This window comes from Leguminivora glycinivorella, chromosome 4, assembly GCF_023078275.1.
Source record: "Leguminivora glycinivorella isolate SPB_JAAS2020 chromosome 4, LegGlyc_1.1, whole genome shotgun sequence".
NCBI lineage: Eukaryota > Metazoa > Arthropoda > Insecta > Lepidoptera > Tortricidae > Leguminivora > Leguminivora glycinivorella.
Genome location: NC_062974.1, coordinates 4,004,131 through 4,027,822, shown reverse-complemented (window position 1 = coordinate 4,027,822; position 23,692 = coordinate 4,004,131). Strand labels below are relative to the sequence as shown.

Sequence of the window (23,692 nt, the reverse complement as noted above, 5' to 3'; positions counted from 1 at the left end):
TATTCATTATACGCGAAATAATCTGATTCCATAAATTTATTTCATGAGTAACTATCGCGGTGACAGAAGACAATATTATATACACAATTTATTATATTATAAAAGGTTTTTTAAATTATTTCTTCCAAGGCTACACACGTTTTAATAGAAAAAACTGTGATAACTTTAATAATTAAACTAAAAGGTCAAGTATTTATGCACGAAATCATGTATGCAAATATGTAATTTATATGGCGGTGTTTTTACGCAAGTATCAATAATGGTTAGTCCGCAACGCTACTGACGGCGTGGCGGTACCGACCATGAATGCTATCCCTTTCGCTCTAGCCGCACGTAAGGTTGGTTCGAAGAGGATCGCACGCTATGTCTGTACCGCAGGCTACAATCGTTATGCTTCTGGTTATAGTGTGCGTCTGCACACAGGCGCACGCCAGCGCCGCCGGCGTCGAAATTCGAGCAAGCAGATTTTTTGAAAGCGCTCTTTAACAAATTCGCCTTGGCCTCAAATTGTTATGGCTGTTATAAATGTTATATGACACGGTGTGACAGAGACACTGGGACAACGCGATGGCGCGCCACTCGCCTTTTTTGACCTCTTTTAATCGCCGGTTGCATAAAATACTATTTGCAACTCGAGGCACAGTGCATTTTAGCATTTAAAAAGTACCTACTTATAATGATATGTAAAACGGCCCTTGCAAGAGTTGCAAGAGTTATCAGCAGGCCTAGCGTGTTGACGCTACGTCGCAATCCAAACGCAACTGGCTCTCTCGCGCCAATACAGAAAAGCGATAGAAAAAAATAGCTACGATACGCTACGGAGCGCAAGCGAATGTGACGTTGGCTAGACTCCCAGGTTCTATCCTCGTAGCAGCCGGGCATAGTGAGCGTTTACGCCGGGCTGTATCGCACGAACAGCACGTCGTGTTTTGGTGAAAGAAAATTGCGACATCATCACGATTCATCATTCACGAATGAAATAATATCATGCAGACTAGACATACGCTTACGCTACGCTTGGTGGACAACATCTGGTGCCGTAGCCGAATGGCATTTCTGCGACGCGAAACGAAAACGAAATGCCGCGAAAGGGAGTCTGGCTCTGCCGCGCCAATACGCTAGAGTGATAGAGATAGATATCTAGGAGCGTTTCGTTTCCTGAGCGTTTGTGCCATTTGGCTCGTCTGTACGCCGGGCGAATGCTGCACGGCGTATGAGTGCAGCGTCGATGCAGCTACACCTCGTAGGATAAATATTATCATTTTCCTATTACATCTTTTAGAACTCGGCCGACTGTGTTACACGTTACACCTTTTTTAATCGGCAAAATTTATTTGTGTCTCCATAATGGCTGAAGCATTTGAAACCCAGCAATATGCTTTAATTAGATTGTCTAAATTGCCAAATATAAGTGGCATATCTAAATATCAGTGTGTGCCACATTCATGGATTTACCTGAAGCATGATGATGAAAATTTGACTGTGTCGGTTGCGTACCCTCCTGTGAGCGATCTTGCAAAACTAAAAAATCGAATAATGGACAAAAAAAAGCCGGACTTCAACAAATGGAGGAGGTTTTCTGCGGAGTTTATAGTGTACATTGGTAAGTTCTATTAAAGATTCACATCAATAGTTATTTGTGACGTTATCTGGGTAAATGTCCTGTGGCGTCGTATTTGTATACGAATTTCGCTCATAACGCCCTAAGCACCATCGACAATATAAATAAATAAATAAAATAAAAAGCCTTTTATTTCATGCAAATTCGTTACAATTTTTTTTAACATACATACATACAACATACATACAATCACGCCTGTATCCCATAAAGAGGTAGGCAGAGCACATGAAACTACTAAAACTTCAGTGCCACTCTTGGCATATAAGGGGTTGAAAGAAAACGAAACTGTGAATATTTTTTAACATAAGAGAAAGAAAGTATATATGTATAAGTATAATATGGTAAAATGTAGTCGTGTTGTGTATCTTAGCTATGTAGATATCTTTGATATGCACGAACCCCTCCTCAGGTGAAGGTTAAGGCCTCCTCTAAAGAACTCCATTTGTCTCTATCCTGCGCTATGTGTGACCAGCGGGGCCCAGCGATTCGTCTTATCTCGTCTTCCCATCTCGTGTGCGGTCTTGCTTTACGACGTTTGCCTTGTGGGCCCATCCAGTCCATCTCTCGTCCTTTAGCCTCGCTACGTGTACCATCGACAATAAGGTCCCGTAACTATAGTCGGTTCATCTTTACTTGTCCTATCATGTAAACAAACGAAACGTCAAATATGATCAAAGACAATTACTATAGCATTAAGTTAAATTTTAATTCTCATTTTAAATGAATAATGTATATTCTTATGAGAATAAATGTCTTAAACCATAAACCATACTAGTGATTGGAAATGTCGATAAATAAATAAATAATAAATAAATATTGGGGACATCTTACACAGATCAACTTAGCCCCAAACTAAGCAAAGCTTGTACTATGGGTGCTAAGCGACGATATAGATACAAATAGATAAATACATACAGAAAACATCCATGACTCAGGAACAAATATCTGTGTTCATCACACAAATAAATGCCCTTACCGGGATTTGAACCCAGGACCGTGGCTTAGCAGGCAGGGTCACTACCGACTGAGCCAGACCGGTCGTTAAATTATGTATTAACGATAATTTGTAAATAAACGCTGCTAATGTCATCAGAGGATTTTCAATTTTACGTCACACAACATCTATGTAAAAACCAAAATTTAATTAGGTTTCACAGTCACATTTGCAACAATCCTATGGAAGAGGCTAGTACAGTATTCATTTCATAATACCTAACATTAAATTAATACAACAAAAAATATACTGATAGTAAAATATTTATTGTAAAGAGGTAGGAAATAAAACGTAAAGAAGTCGGTTAATAAATCTGATAAATTATTGTAATTAATATCAACGCATTTTTTCCAAGCTATACAAACTCAAACGTTAATATCGATCGTTCATAACGATAAGTTGTCATCCCCACATTACGACTCATAGACAGTCTAGACTTCGTAATGTCAGGAGTTTTTGATGTCATCCGTTCGTAATTACAATTATTGATGAAAATCGTTTTAGAAATGATATTTTTCAGTGGTTTTTTTATTGATTTCAATACTTTGTGAGTTTATTTAAGTGTATAATAACATTTTTAGTGATGGTTAATGTGCAATTCCAGAGAAAAGTGAGATAATGTTCTCCAGCAGTGTTTGCAGTTTACATGATTGGACAAGTAAGGTTGAACTGAGTATAGATAACGTCACATTTGTTTTACAAGGGGCATACAAGGAGGAAAAGTTGTTTAACCATGCCAATATTATTAACCGAGCAAGGGAAAGACTCCAATATTGAACCGCGAGCGTATTATTATTATTTGTATGTCCTGTCCAGTTCTCGAGACCATGAGGTCCCGGACTTTTGGGAAGCGTGCGTGGGGCCGAAGCCAACAGCGCAGAGGCCCTTAAGACAATTTAATTTAAAAAGTAATGTGACACTAAATATTATTATTATTTGTTTGTCTTTACCAACTCCCGGGACCAATCAATCAATCAATCAATCAATATTTAATGGGGTCCCGGACTTTTGGGAGGCGTACGTGGGGACGAAGCCAACAGCGCAGAGGCCCTTTAATTTTAAAAAGTAATGTGATACCAACCGGTGATTATCCCTGTCGATTATTATTATTATTTGTTTCTCCGTTTTAAAACGCTCGGGTCTTTCGAGCCCGGTCATTTATAAGGCGTGCGTGGGGATATAGACTTAGAGGCCGTTTGGAAATATTTGATGTCATGTATTGTACAGTAGCGGAAAAATATCTATCATATTATGATTTTTCTGTAAAATATTTCAAAATAGATGAAACCAAGGACTGAATTTGTTGATAACTAATCAAAAAACCGGCCAAGAGTGTGTCGGGCCACGCTCAGTGTAGGGTTCCGTAGTTTTCCTTATTTTTCTCAAATTTCTCGAATTTATGTATTGAAAAGAATACACATCTGTGAATATCATGCATGATAATATCATAATAGTATTTTATACAATCGTGATATAATACAAAGCTTTTCAGTCGAGTACCATGTTTAGGCCACGAAGCTTGCTGAGTGGCCTAATAGTACGGTACGAGAGTGAAAAGCTTAATTATATCACTATTGTATACAATACTTTTTCTACGAGTCATCATCTTCATCATCAATGGACGGAAATATCATCATTCATGCAAGTTAAGATTAATGTTAATAGAGTCGTTCACCGTTGTATCAACATCGAATTACCTAGCAACCAATTGTTTGTAATAACCGTCTCTGATTGGCCGATAACGTGACAGATAAAAAAAATGTGTTTCAGATGCAGGAAAATTTGCCAGGTATCGCAAATTAGTATAGAAATTGTATTGAAGTTCTATTTTTGAAATTATTACAGTTAACTAAAGTCAACTATAATGAGCTTATTATAATTGAGTCGGAACTGCCATAGAGTATCCAACACTGAAAAGTTAGCACTTATAGTTTAGTCTGTGGTGTCCTAATTGACAGATTACAGTCGACAAGTAGAAAAAATAATTCTATCTTGTTTCATACTTTTTAGAGCACATTTTATAGTAGTCGGGTTTTAGTTTTTGAACTTATTTTTTATTAACATAACAGTCATTGATACTAATGTCGTTTGTTTGATCTATTTTTACGGAATTTGAACTAAATTTATTTTCGACTTAAGTTTAGTGACCCACTTTTTCGGTCTAGTAGTCCACACGCTGAAAATTGAGTACAAGTATAAAATCAGCTTATAAATCATAGCTGTCATGTTTTTCGAATTAGTATCCATGAAAATGTTTGTGATAATAATATATTTTTAATTAATAAGAGTTTAAAAAGTCTATAATCTATAATATAGGTATTAGGTACTAATCATAAGTCATATCGAAAGACGAAATATAACTTTTAAATAACTGTTTATTATTCTGTATTTATTTTCATGAGATTTTGTGACCAGCTTCTATGATAAAGTAAAGCGTTATTGTCGAGACAGTTTTTGGATTTTTTCATAAAGGACTTAAGCGCCAATAGCGTGTACGGCGCTAAAGCCTAACGGCCCAGCCACGACATTGGTCTAAAGCGCGGCAGCGGCGAGCGGCAGCCATACGTGCGAATGAAAAGTCCCATCGCTGTGTCTCGCTTTAATGTATGGCCGCCGCTCGCCGCTGTCGCGCTTAGACCAATGTCGTGGCTGGGCCGTAACGTGACTTGCCTGTGATTCTTCATGACTGACTAGTCAAGGAGAGCCGACCCCAGATGACGGGATAGGGCTTAGGACAATTCAATAGTCAGTCGACTTGACTGTGATAATTTGCCTAAAAGAACTAAGTGTTTTCACTTTTGCGTTTTCTAATAATATCGCGACGGTCTATGGGGGTCATTCAAATAGGACGTAAGTAGATTTATTACAATTATTTCTTTTGCAATATTTGAATACATTAAAAAAAATAACTATTTGACATACAAACATAATTCTTTCACCAAAAGATAGCTTCAGTTTTGTTATATTACAACTACTCGTTGAAAAAGTAATCTAGAAGTTTTCCCTAAAACAGTCAACAAGTATGATATCCACTTAATTAAAACTTTATTATTAGAAAGAAATACATACTACAAATTATACTATTAAAATTATACTAGACTTAGAGAACTAAAACTAAACCTATTTAAAAAATAAAAATACCTAAAAGTCTAAGCCCTGACTTCTCGGCAAGGTGCCCATCACGCAGGCAGCATTCCCGCGCTGTATTGCAATAGCAATTCTTTGCGCGAGAAAGCTGCCGGCGCGAGGGTCACCTGTTGCCTCCCTTAACCGCTTCCCCAACTCCCTGAGAAGCCCACGCGCTCCTTTACCCCACGGTCCGAGTGTCTCGACGCCAAATGCTACGAACTCATAGTTGGCGCCGAGACAGCTATATTTGTTGGCCTTAAACCGCTCCCGGGCGTCAGCCGCCGCTCCGCCCTTTTTGCTGGTCAGTTGGATGTAGGACGCTGCCAACGTGTCAGCGCAGGTAGCGTCCCATACCAGCGCGCGGCCTTTTCTCCAAGGGATTAACGACATCCCGTCCGGGCGCTTGCCATCGTCCCGAGCGATCTGGGGCTCCAGAGCTGCAGGGACGTTAGCGCTGACGAGAGCCCTTCTAAGGATGTCGTTAAGGGCGGCATGGCGAGAAAGGCGACCCGCGCCCGAGGAACAGGAAAGACCGTGGTGGCCCAGCCGGTCGACTGGGGCTCCACAAGAAGCACAAGAGTGGTCTGTGCATATATCAACTCCAACCCGGAGACCTACGGCTATGCGTAAGGTACTCGAGTTAATTAAAGTGCCGGTATTGGGAGAGGGGTAGGCGTGAAGCCACTGACCAGATTCCGATTTGGAAACAGCTAAAAGCCTCGCGAGGTCTTTGCCTGATGAAGAGGCCACGAGTGAGTTCAGGGTGGCAACGGATGCCAGGGTGTCCCACGCCCTTTGTTGTTTGGGTCTGGATGGCAAGCTTGGGTTCGGTCCTGTTAACCAAGCATTCGTGGCCTCATCCAAACACGCGATCTTGCAGTTTGTAGCCGTGGAGGCTTTCAGGATTTTACCTGCAAGATCAGACGTGCTGTGAATGGAGGACAGGAACGCCGGCAAAGCTACACTTGAAACGTTACGAGTGCCCAAGCCGCCAAACCTTACGGGTAAACAGGCCTGGGTCCAAGCTTGCTCACTAAAATGGATGTTAAGGACGGTCTCAATTTGGCATTTAAGGATGGAGTCTATGGAGTTAGTTATATTGGGAAATATCCAAATGGGACAACAACGCAACAGATAGGTGAATTTTGGAAGGAGCAAACAGAACTTCAAAATAAAAAAGGCACAGTGACTATTAATTTTGACTAAGCGGTCCGAATGATTAGTAAATGTAGAAATTGACTTATTGATTAAGGGCGGGATGGCCTCGTCAAAGATAGGTGATCCCAGTAAATGTAAACTTCAAAGTCTTTAGGAGTGATTTTGATATTTGGGGCGACGTTATTAAAGTCTTCGATGATTTGCGAGGCGGCGAGCGGTTCTATTTTATCTGAGATATATAGTTCACATTTATTCGTATTTAAATCGAGGCCAATGTGACGGAACTGATTTTTAATTTTGATTAAATCAGCCAAAACAGTTTGTGGATTTCCACCTATGGTCCCATCATCAAGATACCACACGTTTAATTTTGAATTTATATTGTGTATTATCGAATTTATAGCCAAACTAAATAAAGCTGGTCCTAGAGGATCGCCTTGCTGACAACCTACAGCCGAAAAGATCTCATGATTTTTGTAAACTAATTTTGAGGGAGAGTGGTAGCACTGTAGGAGGAAGTTGTAGATTTCTGGGATATGGACTTTAATTTCGTTCAGCAGGGTGTCCCTACTCACGGAATTAAAGGCGTTCTTGTGACATCCATTTTTAGGAGCACGTCGCACATGTCACTCTGAACAAAGGTTCGTACAGCATGAACCGCTGCCTCGCAGCCTCCGCGAGTGCCAAAACCGACCTGAACGGGTTCAAAAAGTTTTTGAAATTTAGAACGCGTCAGCCGAACGCAGACTTTGGCAGCTAAACGACGCAAAGTCGAGCCAACAGCAATGGGACGCACCCCCCCATCCTTCTTCGTAAGTGCAATAAGGTTAGCACCGTATATGATTGGAGTTACGTCCTGGCAAACATCTCCCAGCAGCATCAGGTTGACCAGCTTTGTGATACTAGTTATCAAGTGTTCACCAGCCACACCTGTACCATGACTGGTAAGGTCCATGAGGTGCTGCGGAGATATGCCGTCCAGGCCGGACGCCGAGCCTCTTGGGAAGGATGCGAGGGCTGCCTTTACGATATCCTCGGTGGCGTGCAAACAGGCTGACGCGTCTGACGGAGGGTCGACAAAAGCAGGGGAGGCCGGACCGGGGGGGGGGGTGTTTGTCTTGCAGCGCAGCCGCGGTCTCCGGAGTATCGGGCGCGAGAGTGTCGTTGGAGAAAAGGAGGCGTGAGGCTCCTTTCAGATCACCGTCATGTAATTTTTCTTCTACTTTTCTAAATATGTTATATTTCTTGGCACGAGATCGAGACGATCGTGTTGCTGTAGGTAAACAAGGATCGAGAACATTATTTTTAATTTTTCTGGTAAGGGGAATGTTAATCAATGTCACCATCAGATACATGCAGAATTTTGAATGGAAATGTTAGTAGGTTTTGCCAAGACTCGAGGTTGTTGTTTTGTGAACAATTATTTACTGCTGTAGTCAATGCTTCGGCCACTGCGGACCTAGCACCACGTGGTATTCGTTTAATTAGTGATGTTGATTGTTTGAGCTGTCCGAGAAGAGTCTGAAGTGGAATGGCAGGGTTTGATGGTGGCGTTGACAAATTGTCGTTTTGGGGACTCGGAAGTGAGGCAACTGGGCATATGCGGACATGGTGAATACGCGATTGGTGGATATGGAGGCCCCTTTCTGTTAAAAAACTTTTACTACATACTACACATAATTCCATTGAAAATAACAGTAACTTGATATCGCTAGAAGTTCCTAATAAATAATATAACTAGATAAATTACCTTAAAAAATAAACTTTAGCACTAAACATGTAAACAAAATAGATCATTAATATCACCACTGCACGATTTCAGATAGAATAGTTACTATTTTAGAAGAAAATTATTAGATTTGTAAACAAATGTTTGAAAATTTTCACTTGGATGACGTTGTCTTGTCAAACGTCAAGACGTAGGGGCGCTTCCAGCGCCCCCCGCGGGCGCCGCCGCAGGCCCTCGCCGCGGTCTCCACAATTTCGTTATTCCAAATGAGCTAGCTAGCGCTCGGAGTGGATAAATCGTATGATTTCGTAAATTTTTACGTGATTTGATAATAAAATATCATTGACGCTGATTCGTTGCCATGACAGAATTTTGTCTATTCATATCAACGGTTTTTTATGTAACCGACAAAGTGGTCGGTCGGCACTAAACTTTGAGGCCCTGAAAAGGTGCTTAAATTTGACATTTATGCACCGGCATCAAAATAATAACTTTATTAGAGTCTTATTAATCAGTTTTTATTGAAAACCGATTTTCGGTAGGTTTTGCCATATTTCACTAAACTGCCCCTAGCTCCGTAACATGAACCGACAAAGTGGGACGTTTTACTAAAAACTCACTCACAATTATGCTAAAAATAAGTATTATCTCATAGTTATCTTCCAACGATTAGGTATATTATAAATTTGAATGTCCGTTATACAACGGGATAAATTCAAGGTGGGGTGTTATTCTATGGAAACTTCCCTTTTTTAGGGTTCCGTAGTCAACTAGGAACCCTTATAGTTTCGCCATGTCTGTCTGTCTGTCCGTCCGTCCGTACGTCCGTCCGCGGATAATCTCAGTGACCGTTAGCACTAGAAAGCTGAAATTTGTTACCAATATGTATATCAATCACGCCGACAGAGTGGTAAAACAAAAAGTGGAAAAAAATGTTTTTTTAGGGTACCCCCCCTACATGTAAAGTGGGGACTGATTTTTTTTTTCATTCCAACCCCAACGTATGATACATTGTTGGATAGGTGTTTAGAAAAGAATAACGGTTTACTAAAATCGTTTTTTGATAATATTAATATTTTCGGAAATAATCGCTCCTAAAGGAAAAAAAAGTGTGTCCCCCCCTCTAACTTTTGAACCACATGTTAAAAAAATATGAAAAAAATCACGAAAGTAGAACTTTATAAATAATTTCTAGGAAAATTATTTTGAACTTGATAGGTTTAGTAGTTTTTGAAAAAAATAGGGAAAACTACGGAACCCTACACTGAGCGTGGCCCGACACGCTCTTGGTCGGTTTTCAAAAAAGGTAACATTCCATAGGGTAGGTAATTTCTGCACACACGACAAGAGCGTAGGTATGTTATAGATGGGCAATCTCAGTAGTTATACATTATGAATAAATAAAATAAAATAAATAGGTACATTACCATACCATAATTTTAAATTCATTATACGCGATTTAATCCGTTTCCATAGTTTTATTTCATGAGTAACTATCGCGGTAACCGAAGACAATATTAAATAGGTACCATTTATTACCTACTCATAATACTGCACTTTATTCTTTTGCAGATTCATATGTTCAGCTTGGACACGAAAATGAGTTACATGTAAATCTAACTAGAAAAGAGGAAGTAGCAAATTCTTCTCTAAAAAGGGACCATATACCCAAAACTTCACATGTAGATGCTATTGATTTGGAAGCAGCAGGGCCTTCACGGCAGGACACGAGCCGCCCCAGTACTTCTCGCTCAAATCACTATAACTCTGGTGACGAGTATCCAAAAAATGAAACAAACATAAAATTGGAACCTGCAGTACCATTAACCCATCTTTTTGTATCCGGCTTGAAAATAGGCACAACTGTTGATGATATAAAAGCAAACCTCAAAAAAATTTGCAAGGAGGAGCAACAAGCACCATGGTATGTTGAGGATCGATCGCGTGGAACAATTGATCGATATGGATTCGCATCGTTTAAGATCAGTGTGCCTTCAGATTTAGTTCGTTCCATTATAGTCCTTGAGAACTGGCCAGAAGGAACTATCATTAGAGAATGGACAGAACATAATAAATGTTCATCCCGTAGATTTACAGACAGGTATTGGCACCAAAAGAATAGAAACGCATTTCATCGCGAATACATGGATAGAGCAGAAAGCAGGCGCGAAAGGCAACGTGAGCAAAATGAGAAAGACGGGACACATTATAGGGACAGGAGCCCTCATGTTGAGATGCCCGAGACAATTTCCGATGAACCCCCAAATAAACCTATGCTCTAAAATAAACATTTTTTACCAAAACGTCAATGGCTTGCGAACAAAATTCGACATATTTTATAAGAATGTAAGTAGCTGTTCCCACGATATAATAATAGTTACTGAAACGTCCCTTAAAAGCTCAGACAGGGATGACCAGTTATTTCCAGCAGGGTACAGAGTGTTTCGGAAAGACCGCGTGGGTGACAAAGGTAATGGGGGAGGAGTAGCAATAGCTGCTAAGAGTGGGCTCTCCTTGAGACTAATCACAGACGTCGATGGATTAACTGATGAAAAAGAATTATTAGTCGCGATTCTAGAAACAAACAAAAGTAATATAATTTTATGTGCTGTATATATACCTCCCAATTACAAACAGGACGAGTACTGTGATGTCTTAAAATACTTACAAAATGCTGTTGATAAATATTTCAGATACGATATTATTATCATAGGAGATTTTAATCTTAATTCTAACAAAAGTGGACAGATAGCTTTTAGGAATTTTACTAAAAAGAGTCAGTTAAGGAATGTAAACCCTGTTTTGAATGAGTTTGGTCGAATCCTAGATTTGGTACTATCTAATATAGAATCTGACAGGATTCAAATATCTCCAGTTGAGCCTCTTAGTGTACCGGTGGATCGGCATCATACCCCATTCAAAGTACAATTATTGGATATTTAAGTAGGTATAAGCAATGATTAATAGAGTATATAGTTTTTTTGAAAAATTTAATGTTCTTAACAAAAATCAATTTGGGTTCAGAAAACACCACTCCACTATACTTGCAGTTTATAATTACGTTCAGGAAATCCTCAGTACTTTAGATCGGAAACAGTACAGCGTTGGTTTATTGCTCGACACGAGTATGCTACGACACGGCTTTAAGATCGCGTTTCCCATAAAATCCTGTTGTCAAAATTGAATGGTATGGGTATTCGCGGAAACGCCCATCAATGGTTTAGGTCGTACCTTGAGAACCGTAGCCAGTACGTACAAATAAATCACTTTTTTAAGGGCTCTGGGCAAATTAAGGAGGTAATATCAGAAACACGACATACTTCGTACTCAATTCCCCAAGGAAGTGTGGCCGGGTGTCTGTTGTTTTTAGCCTATGTAAACGACTTGCCTACAATATTAGACACAACATGTATAATATTTAAAGTCACACACAGGTCGAACGCGATTAATTAACATTATTTTTACCTTTTTTCCCAACGTTTCGGCCAGGTTGCACTGGCCGTGGTCGCGGAAGACTGACGTCCCAGCAAAGTGTCACCGGAGATGTAAACAACACAAAACTACCCGATATTAATTTATATAAATGTTCGGGGTAGACAATAGTTATTTGTTAACAAGGGAGCAAAGTTGTATTTTAACCGAGTGTGGAATTGCAACACGAACTAGCGAATGGATTCTAGGGTTGAACTACGAGCTAGCGAATGGATTCTATGGTTGAACCACGAGCGAAGCGAGTGGTTCGAAAATAGAATCCTGAGCGAAGCGAGTAGTTCAAAAATAGAATCCTGAGCGTAGAGAGTATTGCAATACACACGAGGTAAAATAACTTTGCATCCCGTGTGTAACACATAACTTTTAACCTCACTAAAGCGAGGAAACACGCAATATAACCACAAAATTAAAATTTAGAAAAAACCCCCGACCGCGATATAGTGGACCGATTTTAATGAAACATGGCTAGGAACATGGATACATGCATGGTTAGGGCATGGATGTCACAGTTTCGGTTTCTTTCAACCCCTTATTTGCCAAGAGTGGCGCTGAAACGAGTAGTTTCATGTGCTCTGCCTACCCCTTCATGGGACACAGGCGTGATTATATGTATGTATGTATGTATGGCTAGGAACACTCCCAACGAACTCAGCTTTCAGGCAAAAAAACTAAATAAAACAAATCGGTTCATCCGTTCGAGAGCTACAATGCCACAGCCAGACACACACACACACAGACACACACAGAAACACACAGACACACACAGACAGACACGTCAAACTTATAACACCCCTTCGTTTTTGCGTCGGGGGTTAAAAAACAACTGGAACATAATTGCACAGAAATATGTCAATTTTCTTTTATTACAATTTCCACTATGCACCCACCGACACCACAAAAGTTTCAAATTAAGAATCAAGAAGAAAAATCTATTTGGGTGCGTTCCGTTTCACGCGTTTTGAGATTGCAATGTTATTTAAGGTGCGTTCTGAATAAGTACAATGGAAAAGTCAAAAATACAATTTTTTGTACGATTTCAAGTGTTTTATGGTAAAATCATGTTATAAAATTGTTTGAATTTAGTGTTTTTAGTCGGATACAATTCGATATGAAATTATTTTTACGTTCACATCACATGATTTGTTAAGACAATTTAAGCACATGGAGAAAATTGTCCCGTCTGGGATATGCCTTTACAAGAAATTATATTTAAAAAAGTAACTAATGACACGTTCGGATTTCAAATATTCTTTGCACTCTTGTGGATAAAATGCGATTTTGCTATCTGTTTTTAAAGAATAAAAAAGTCCTTTCCGAGCTAGTGAGGTGAAAATAAATATAATCTACCCGCTTTTAGTTATTGTTTATTTCCCACCGCACGACACACAGCACTCACAACATCCGCGCACTGGTCCGAAGATAGATTTTTTGGTTTGAACATTTGAATCACTGGTCCCCATGTTGGCGATAATCTATACCCGTCTTCCCTGTTAAAGTTTTTAGGATTTTTTTTAATTTCGATCGCCTCCCTCACAATCCGGGGATAATAGTGTCGCTCGGTGGAAAGAACTTTGGGTTTGTGTAGCTCAATCCAGTGATTCGTTTCCGCAGTAAGCAAGATTGCAGATTTGTGTAGATATATGGCGAAAAAGGTAAAAATAATGTTAATTAATCGCGTTCGACCTGTGTGTGACTTTAAATATGTGTACAAAGCGCGAGAACTTAAAGTGTTAACATGTATAATGTTTGCGGATGATGTCTCGCTATTATTTGGTTGTCCGAATAATGAAACTTGGAATGAAAAATTACAAGACATTTTTACAACAACTCAGGCATGGCTCGATGACCATAACCTAACAATAAATTTAAAGAAAACTAAAATTATCCAGTTCAAACCGGTACAGAAGCAATCACTCCAAATGTCACTTACGATTGACAATACGCCTATAGAGGAAGTATCGGAATTTAATTTATTAGGAACAAATATCGACTCAAATATAAATTGGAAATCGCATGTACAAAAAATTTGCACTAAACTGTCTCGATTTATATACGCTCTCAGCGTGCTTAAAATAAATACTAACTTTGAAACGGCGTTGTCTGCATATTACGCGTACGCAAACTCTTGGCTTAATTACGGAATAATATTGTGGGGTGCGAGCACAGAAGTAGACCAACTGTTTGTTTTACAGAAAAAATGTATACGCATCCTTACTAATACGCGAATACCTAATAGCAGCCGTCCTCACTTTATAAAACATAAAATTCTAACTTTAGCTAGTATGTACATTATGGAAGCGGCCATGTTTGTCAGAAATAACGCAAACTTATTTCCCTTACAAAAAATCACCTCAAATAGACGGAACAGAATTCAGTACCTTTTACAAATTTCAAATCTAGCTATGTATAGAAACGGCCCCCATTATAGATGCGCTACCATAGCCAACAAGCTACCTCAACAGTTATTGCAGGAAAAAAAGTAGGTTAGGTTAGGTTAGAACTGTGACATCAAAGTATTTAAAAGTAATTTAAAGAAACTTCTCCAAGACAAATGTTACTATACAATCGAAGAATATTTAAATGACGACACTTTGCCAAATTGATTTTGAAGGACATAACGATTATTATAATTTTAATTTCAATTATTTATTATTTACTATTATACCTACTTTGTACTAAATTATTGACTACCTATTATTTTAAAATTTTATGATCACAAATTATACTTATATTTTGTCAGTAACTATCAATTATAAAAATTATTATTCAATTATCATCTCCATGTATAGAATTATATTAAGACTAATTTTACTTTACTTTACTTTTAGTTCACTAAGTAGTCCTTAAGATTATTGCCATGCCCTAACAGGGTATCATGTACCTACCTTATAAGGCTTATAATATTTGAATACCATCCTATGTAAAATGAACATGATTGCAATAAAGAATGATATGATATGATATGATATCTGTGTACCTATTCGTTGTGATTCATGAATTCTCGGACAAGGGTAGACTTTAAGTTGTGCATTTTTTAAAGACACACGGGTCGAACGAGATAAAATAACATGAAACGTTGGAGAAAAGGGTATTAGAGCTGTATAAACTTGATGCAGCTTTAATATCCTTGCCCATGTTGAGACAGAGGGCCATCTTTCGTCAACCAAGAGATAGATATGACTCATATATATGACCTCCCTAATCCGCAAGGCGTCATATGGATTGTGCGAGAAATATTTCAGGGCGATAGTCTGACGAGTCTCTTATGGTTCTGATTAGCTTCTCTTTGCAGTCTGCACGTTACTGAACGATTCGGGTCATTTATTTTATTATAATGTGTTTGATAATTATGTTTTTTTTTTTTTTGTTTTTGCATTTTATTGTTGTACTCGTAATATATTATTATAAAAACCTAGCCTAAGATTTTAAATGAATAAAGGATAATGTCAAATTAGACTTTAAAATCTAGTCTTTACCACTTACCATTAAATCCGACAGATGTAAGGCCACTGTAGGCATGGAACAGTCCTTCTCTTGGTTTGTTCCACACATCTGCTCCACGACAAATTCGGCTAGCAGCTGCGCGCGTTCCTTTAGCGACGTGGAAACTTCGTCGCATTTGTCTCGGTATCTGCACAAGTTACCAATTTATAAAACCGGCCAAGTGCGAGTCGGAATCTAGCACGGCCGTTACCATTTATGTATACATTGTTTTTAGATATTGACAAAACAAGCTTCATACCTTACTTCATAATGCGCGGCTTCTATCTCGATATATCGAAGAGATTTTGTTCTGAAATCAAAAAATATTTAAGTAAGCGGATACATCCACGAATCTCTATCTTAAGTTCTATTTGAACTAATAGAGATAGATAGTAGTTACTTTCGATTTCGGAACTCAATTCTTAAGGGCCAACAGTTCGCAATTTTGTAGGTACATAACTTAAATCGCACACGAATTCGCACTCCGAGTAAGGACTTAACTAAAATCGCACACGAATTCGCACTCCGAGTAAGGGCCCATATACACGGTACGAGAACTCGCATACGAGTTTTGTTACATTGCGGTATTTAATGGCTGTGCAAAATTGTATGTAACCTCAACAGCCCGTAATGTAACTAAAATCGCATGCGAGTTCGCACGCCGTCTAAATCAGGCCTAAATGTGCTACAGCAGGAGAATAAGTTGATATCACCGAAGAAAGAGCTAGAGAGAACTGACACAAACACGATTGACTTTGATTGAAACTCACGGATCGCCAAACCAGAGTCGTTGCTGCAGAATGTAGCCACGTAAGTTGATGTCGTCGGGGATCGGGGGTCGCATTCTCATCGAAGACGTAGTCATCATGGTCGACGATCTACCGTGGACTGAAACAAAAGACACAGGTCAATAGGGATGACGAGACTACATAAAAAAAAATGGTATTCTGTTTAGTCCGTTATTCTGTTTACATCGTCCAAAAATACTGATCACATATTTTTCGCTTTTTCTAACTAATGAAAAAAATACAAAGATATAGAGCATCAAAGTTCCGGAGTGGGGACTTGTGACGTCACTTCTAAGTAAAAATTGTACCTAGGCGTGACGTCACGCGAAACTGTACCGTCGTCATTTTTCGTTTACGAGAAAAAATAAAAAATGCGTGTCTATAATTGTTTGATAATCTAACTGACGGCTAAATAGTTTTTTTTAGTCGATTGACAAGAGCTGCCAGCGTAGCCGAATGGCAATCGTCGACACGAAACGCCGACAGAAGTGCAGTCTGGCTCGTGTGATCACACCTCGGACACTGGCGATCAAATATATGAAAAAGGCGCGTTCCTAGCACGCAGTCTAAACTCGTGTAGGCGAACGCGTAATACCATGCTTATATGAGTGAGATATGACAGGTCGACTGTTCGCCTTTTTGACAGGCGCTAACCGTGTGGCAACCGAGAGCGGGTGGGCAGCACTTTCAGTGGGGAGCGGGAGTGGCCATACCGCCATACTGTACGATAGTACTCTTTATTATACTGTGAAGGTCTGATCTTATCTCTCTTTCACTCTTTCTTCGTTTCTCGCTCACTATGTTAGAACTTACACTGATAGTATCCGATGTTGACGTCAGAAGCAACTCCTGACTCGGAAACAGGTGGTTGGAAGAGGGTTATGAACACTGCATCTTCGTGGGGTGGTGGTTTGTCCATCAGCTGTTTGATGGTGGGGAATGGAGTGGACAGTCGCTTTTGGACGTAGAAACCTTCCTGCAAATATGTACAACTCATGAGAGACAAAAGGGCTGAAATAGTAAAACGGAGACTGGTCTTATTCGCGTATAGGGGGGTATTGATCTGAAGTGACGAGATTTCAAAACATATCGTCACTACTTTGCTTTAAAATGTTTGGAAACTGCGTTTTAATTTTAAGGTGCAGTGTGAGATACGAGATTTTAACATATAACGATATAACTTTGTTTGTACAATTTGACCCACACACTCCTGCTTCACCAATTTTTTGAGTAGATATGTAGCGCTAAATATTTTGTAAACACACTCTCGCCTACTGTACTACACCCACGGGAGGGAAGGGGGTGTTGAAATTCTTAACCCGTCACCTCACCACACGAGCACGGGTTTATGAACATGTAATCAGTTTTCTGTGCATAATTCTGCATAATCTGCCAATTTGCAGAAAATTCGGGGTTGTAATTGTATGGGACAATGGTAGAGTTTTTGTGGAATGCTCTAGAAAAAAAATGTACCTATGGGCCATTTTTTTCAAAGTTGTCCACCCCACTTTTTTTGGGATTTGGAAATTTTTAGAATTCAGAATCGTGAGCTCTTTCAATTCTAATAGGAGAAAAAAGTGTGCCAAGGTTTTTTTCCCATTCCGTTATCATTTTTTCATACATTATGTATGGAGGTAACGGAATGGAAGGTTCGAAAAAATGTATGGAAATCTTGGGACATTTTTTTTCTCCTATCAGGATCGAAGGAGCTCGCGATTCTGAGTATTAATCGCGTAAAAAATACCCATGTTACAAAAAAGTGGAGTGGACAACTTTAAAAAAAAAAACCGGCCAAGAGCGTGTCGGGCCACGCTCAGTGTAGGGTTCCGTAGTTTTCCGTATTTTTCTCAAAAACTACTGAATCTATCAAGTTCCTTTAGGAGCGATTATTTCCGAAAATATTAATATTATCAAAAAACGATTTTAGTAAACCTTTATTCATTTTTAAATACCTATCCAACAATATATCACACGGTGGGGTTAGAATGAAAAAAAAATATCAGCCCCTACATTACATGTAGGGGGGGTACCCTAATAAAACATTTTTTTCCATTTTTAGGGTTCCGTACCTCAAAGAGGAGAAACGGAACCCTTATAGGATCACTCGTGTGTCTGTCTGTCCCTCTGTTACAGCCGATTTCTCCGAAACTACTGGACCGATTTACTTGAAATTTGGTACACATATGTAAACCTGTGGCCCAAAGACGTACATGTAATTTAATTAAATGAAATTTAATCATAGGGGTCACTTTTGGGGGGTAAACTTGAAAATTAAAAATCCAAGTTATTAAAACTATATTATGTTATATATCAAATGAAAGAGCATTTTATGAGCATTTGAAATATATTTTTTTTTTAATTTTTAATTTTGGTACTTTAGAAGTAATTTAAGAAAATAGACAAAAAATGACCATTCCCCCCCCCTTATCTCCGAAACTACTTAGCGTAAAATTTTCAAAAAAATACACGAGATAGCCCTCTACCTGTAGATTACAGGAAAACCTATTAGAAATCTACAGTCAAGCGTAAGTCGGACTTACGAGAAAAAAACTCAAATTAAGATTTTCACTCACTGACGCTGCAAGCAGTTACTAAACGTCTTAAAATTTTGTAAGCGTGATGGACAGGTAGAAAGAAATTCATTTCTGTCTTTTTCTTTTTAGAAATTGTTCAATTTTTTTTTCATTTGCCAAAATGACTTAAGTTCCTACTAAAAAGGAGGCGCTTAAGACCGTTTGTAAGTGGACTGAGCAAAATTTTGTTCAAATCGGTCCAAAAAAAGGTCTCTGTTGACGAAAACATAGAATTTGTGGCAACGACAGCCCAAATCTGAAGTCCATTTTGCTCTATCTCTTATCGTTTCCGAGATATATACGTAAAGTCTTGAAAGTGCGAAAAGTTAACTTTGCCATCACAGTCGTTCAGGCGCTCATGAGTTCTTTGTATGGAAAAGTCGAAAACCGACTCGCACTTGACCAATGTTCATAGAACGTGTTGTGGTTTTTTACGCGGGTCCGCGACTGACGACGTTCGAATGTTTTGTTCGGAAATGTTTGAGGGTGGTTTCTTTGAAACGTCCCCGGTGGCGGGTGGTTCGACGGGCGAAGGTCACACGCCGCACGCGACGGTCTGTATTCGTTTTGTACAATAGCAACGGACGGCGGGTGGCGTCTTGATATGGAAAATGACTGACTTCACTAAAGATAAAGATGAACTCATTGAGGTAATACTAGAGAGGACACTGCGAGCAAAACGTTTGCGCTACAAACATAAGTCCATTGGACTTATGTTTCTGCCTGCACACAAATAAAATGTAAAAATGCCTTCCTGCGCAACAAGATGCTGTTTAAGCCATACGAGAAAATCGAATAAAACTGACGTGTCACATTTCATCGGTTAGTGTACACGCTATGTTAATCGATCTTTATTTAAGTAATTATTTCAATGAAGGGACACGCTCCTCAAACGCGAAGCTATCGCTGCCATTTTGTTGAACGAAATCATAGATTAATCGCATCATAATCGCACAGACTTGACATGTAGGTAATGAAGTATAGTAATTGTGATTATATTCTGTTTGTAATATATAAAAGAGAAATGTTAAATTTATTTCACGTTATACTTATGAATACTGCTACACAGTTCTAACACGAGTTGTAATCGATATTTTCATACAATAATAACCTATGATTTTCTTCAAGGGCAATTAAAGTAGGTATATGAAAAAAATCAATAATGTATTTTTGTTTCACTTAGTAGAACTTAAACATAGCACAATGTATGATAGTGCTAAAATTAAACTGCTTACCCCTTATTCATAAACGTTCACTAAAGTTATCAAGCCGATAAAGTTCGTTTGTCCCTTTCTATCACACCAATACGCCGAGAAGGGACAAACGAACTTTATCGGCTTGATAACTTTAGTGTGCGTTTATGAATAAGGGGGTTAGTATTTTACAAAAAGTATAATAAAAGGTCTACACTAAGAGTGTCGCGTCTAGGTGGTCATTGGTCAAGTCTTAGGCCGTTTTCACATTATCCGATCCGATATCGGATGTCGGAAGGATTTCAATAGAAAAAATCCAAGATGGCGCCTGTAATGTATGGGATATCAGTCCGACATCCGATATCGGATCGGATAATGTGAAAACGCACTTACTCTATGACACGGTACCTCCCCACGCATGCGCCGCGCGCTGCCGGCCGGAGCACAGACTTTGTTTGGGGTGTAATTTCTAGTATGTTAGTAACTTAGTACATAGTAATTCAATGGATGAATTGTACTTCTGTGAACTGTTTTCGATATACTTAATCGAATATATGATGTAAATTTTTCTTTACTACAATGAAAGTGTTTGAGTACCAAGTTAAAAATTTCACTTTCTTTTTGCCGGTTTCATACAAAAATATCGTTTGACTGTCTCTTTTTTTTGGGTAATATCTATATTTATATGGAAACGGATTAAGTCGCGTATAATCTTCTTCCTCTAAGAATTACAATGTAAGTATTTTTGCATTCATTTTGATCAGAGCACAACACAACAGTTCAAAAATCAGTCTACCAGAGCTTCTGAGTTCCGTCGCCGACGACGGGTGACCAAGGGTCAGAAAACCCACGCACCCGCGACCGACAGCGTGTGGCACAGCGGCACATGCGGCTCACATCCAAACATTCCAAACGCCGCCGGGCGCGTGTGACGGCCCAGAGAAACCAGGGCCTTAGGGCTAGGTGATTATCGCCGCGCCGCAGAGGACGCGCTGAGGGGGGGGCGGTGCCTACAGCAGTTGTAGTTGTATGCATACCTAGCTCACGCACACAGACGCGCCCGCTGGCGCCGCCAGGGGCGGCTCACTCCGCTATCCTATCGCCGCGCTACAAGTATATCCTGGCGGCCGCGAGCTGTGGCCGCAAGTTCGCGGCCTACTCAGGGGTGGCGCACATTCTCACGGAATGCACGTTCGCACTTTCTATTGTTACTTTACGTCGCGAGGATTTTTAAGCAATGTCCGCGGGTGGAATGGCTAATAATACTTAATTAAATAGACATATTGAATAAAATAAATACCAAAAGATATTCTTATACAGATCTACTACTGATTAAGTCCCACGGAAAAGTTCAATAAGGCTTGTGATGTTGGAACCTTGAACAAAAATATATAAATACAGCGTATATACCTAGAAAGTACTCAAGACTTGAATATAATAATATAACATTTAATGTGAGTATTAATTCGTTTGGATCCATTGGTAACCCTATCACCGGACGCCGCGCACGTGCGGCTCGTTTCTTTGTAAGAATGTTGTAGGTATTTAAAAAGGCGACATTTCGGAAACATCAAAGCAGTGGGCCTTCTTTACTTGTGCTATTATATATTCTGTGGCGCCGCGCCGGTGTCCACGTGCGCTCTCTGCAGTGTGCGCTGCCGCTGCCACGAAACGTTTACCTACTTCGTGTAATACTGATAAAAGAAAGTATTGACATGAATTCACACGTTTCGGAAATGACTGTAGGTATTTTAAATATTTTAGCACAATATGTTTTTTGCCTCTTATTGCCTATTATACAATATAGGTATACATACCTACTATGGCAACTCTATCACAGCGCAGAATATGCAGAAGCCACATGGTGGTCTGCGACAGAAACTCAATAGACATTTTCAGAGTTTTTAAAATAAGTACCTAAGTAGGTACGTGAAGTAACATGGTAAATTAAAAAAATATCATTAGATACTTATTGCGAAGGTGTAAACAATTTCCTTCGTTTTGCCACATATCAATAATTACCTATCTATATTAAATTCATTAATCCGTATACAACTATACATTACATTTTTACAGTACGGTAATACTCACCCCGTTATTCATAAACGTACACTAAGTTATCAAGCCGATAAAGTTCGGTTGTCCCTTTCCGACGTATTGGTGTGATAGAAAGGGATAAACGAACTTTATCGGCTGGATAACTTTAGTCTACGTTTATGAATAAAGGTGTTAAAATTTATAGCTACGAAATTTTACATAAAACACCTACTTTAAAATAAAATAAAAAATGTTGAATTTGGTTAACATTATAAAAGACCTCACGCAAGCTGTGCTAATTAGTTCGCGAATTCGTCGAGAGATGGCGCTAAACACAATTATGCTCATTAGAGAACCTATACTTCTAGCCTAGCCCAGTCTTTAGACTTATGTGAGTAACGTAAAAGTACCTAATAGTTTTGTAGGTACGGAACCCTCGGTGGGCGAGTTCGACTCGCACTTGGCCGGTTTTTTTATTTTTGCACTTTGTTGGCGTGATTGATATACATGTTGGTACCAAATTTCAGCTTTCTTGTGCTAACGGTTACTGAGATTATCCGCGGACGGACGGACGGACGGAAGGACGGACGGACGGACGGACAGACAGACATGGCGATACTATAAGGGTTCCTAATTGACTACGGAACCCTAAAAATGGCCCGTTTAGTGCGATATAATAACACGAACCTGAGTAAAGTCATTTATATCCAGCCTTCCTGTATAAGCCAGCTTGGCTGACGGATGGTGCTTGAAGATAGCCTCCAGAGCCGGCTCCCAGGCGCTCACAACGTATCTTGCTAGACGGTTTTCAACCATACTGTAAAGTAAATCAATCTGCTTGACGACCGGTTTGGCTTAGCGCGTAGTGACCCTGCCTGCTACGCCGCGGTCCCGGGTTCGAATCCCGGTAAGGACATTTGTGTGATGAGCACAGATATTTTGTTCCTGAGTCATGGATGTTTTCTATGTAGGTATATAAGTATTTGTATATTATATATATCGAGTACCTGCAAACACAAGCCTTCTTGAGGTTACCGTGGAACTCACAGTTAATCTGTGTAAGAATGTCCTATAATATAATAAATGTTATAAGACTTATTACGCTTTTCTATTCAGGCCTGTGTGCGTAGCCGAATTTCCAAACGCTTCACGATTCGTGGCGTTTCGTGAAGCATTTATGCATTCGGCTATGCACACTGGAAGGACCCTGATACTTGAGAAGTGTATTGAGTTAACTACAAAAGTGAAGGTAGGTTTATACAGAATCGCCTGTATCCCATAAAGGGGTAAGCAGAGCACATGAACTACTCAAGTTTCAGTGCCACTCATGTCAAAAACGAGTTGAAAGAAAACGAAATAGCAAAGAGAGCCTTTAGGGCCCGCGCACACGGCGACATTTTTTGTCTCTGTCGTCACTCCATGGACGCACGACAGAGGCAAAAAATGTCGCCGTGCAACTGTTGCATCCGTGTGCGCGGAGCGTTACACACCAACG

The 23,692-nt window shown here is 39.5% G+C and overlaps 1 protein-coding gene across 1 annotated transcript in view; it reads right to left on the bottom strand.

The window, feature by feature from the left end:
- The window catches only part of LOC125225159, a 71,956-nt gene that overhangs the window by 24,593 nt on the left and 23,671 nt on the right, over positions 1-23,692 (bottom strand). The window contains exons 9-13 of the mRNA XM_048128736.1: positions 22,885-23,014; positions 17,208-17,370; positions 16,377-16,494; positions 15,866-15,916; positions 15,607-15,754 (exon numbers count right to left, since the gene is read on the bottom strand). Coding sequence (XP_047984693.1) covers positions 15,607-15,754; positions 15,866-15,916; positions 16,377-16,494; positions 17,208-17,370; positions 22,885-23,014 — 610 coding nt within the window. The remainder of the gene's footprint in view (positions 1-15,606; positions 15,755-15,865; positions 15,917-16,376; positions 16,495-17,207; positions 17,371-22,884; positions 23,015-23,692) is intronic.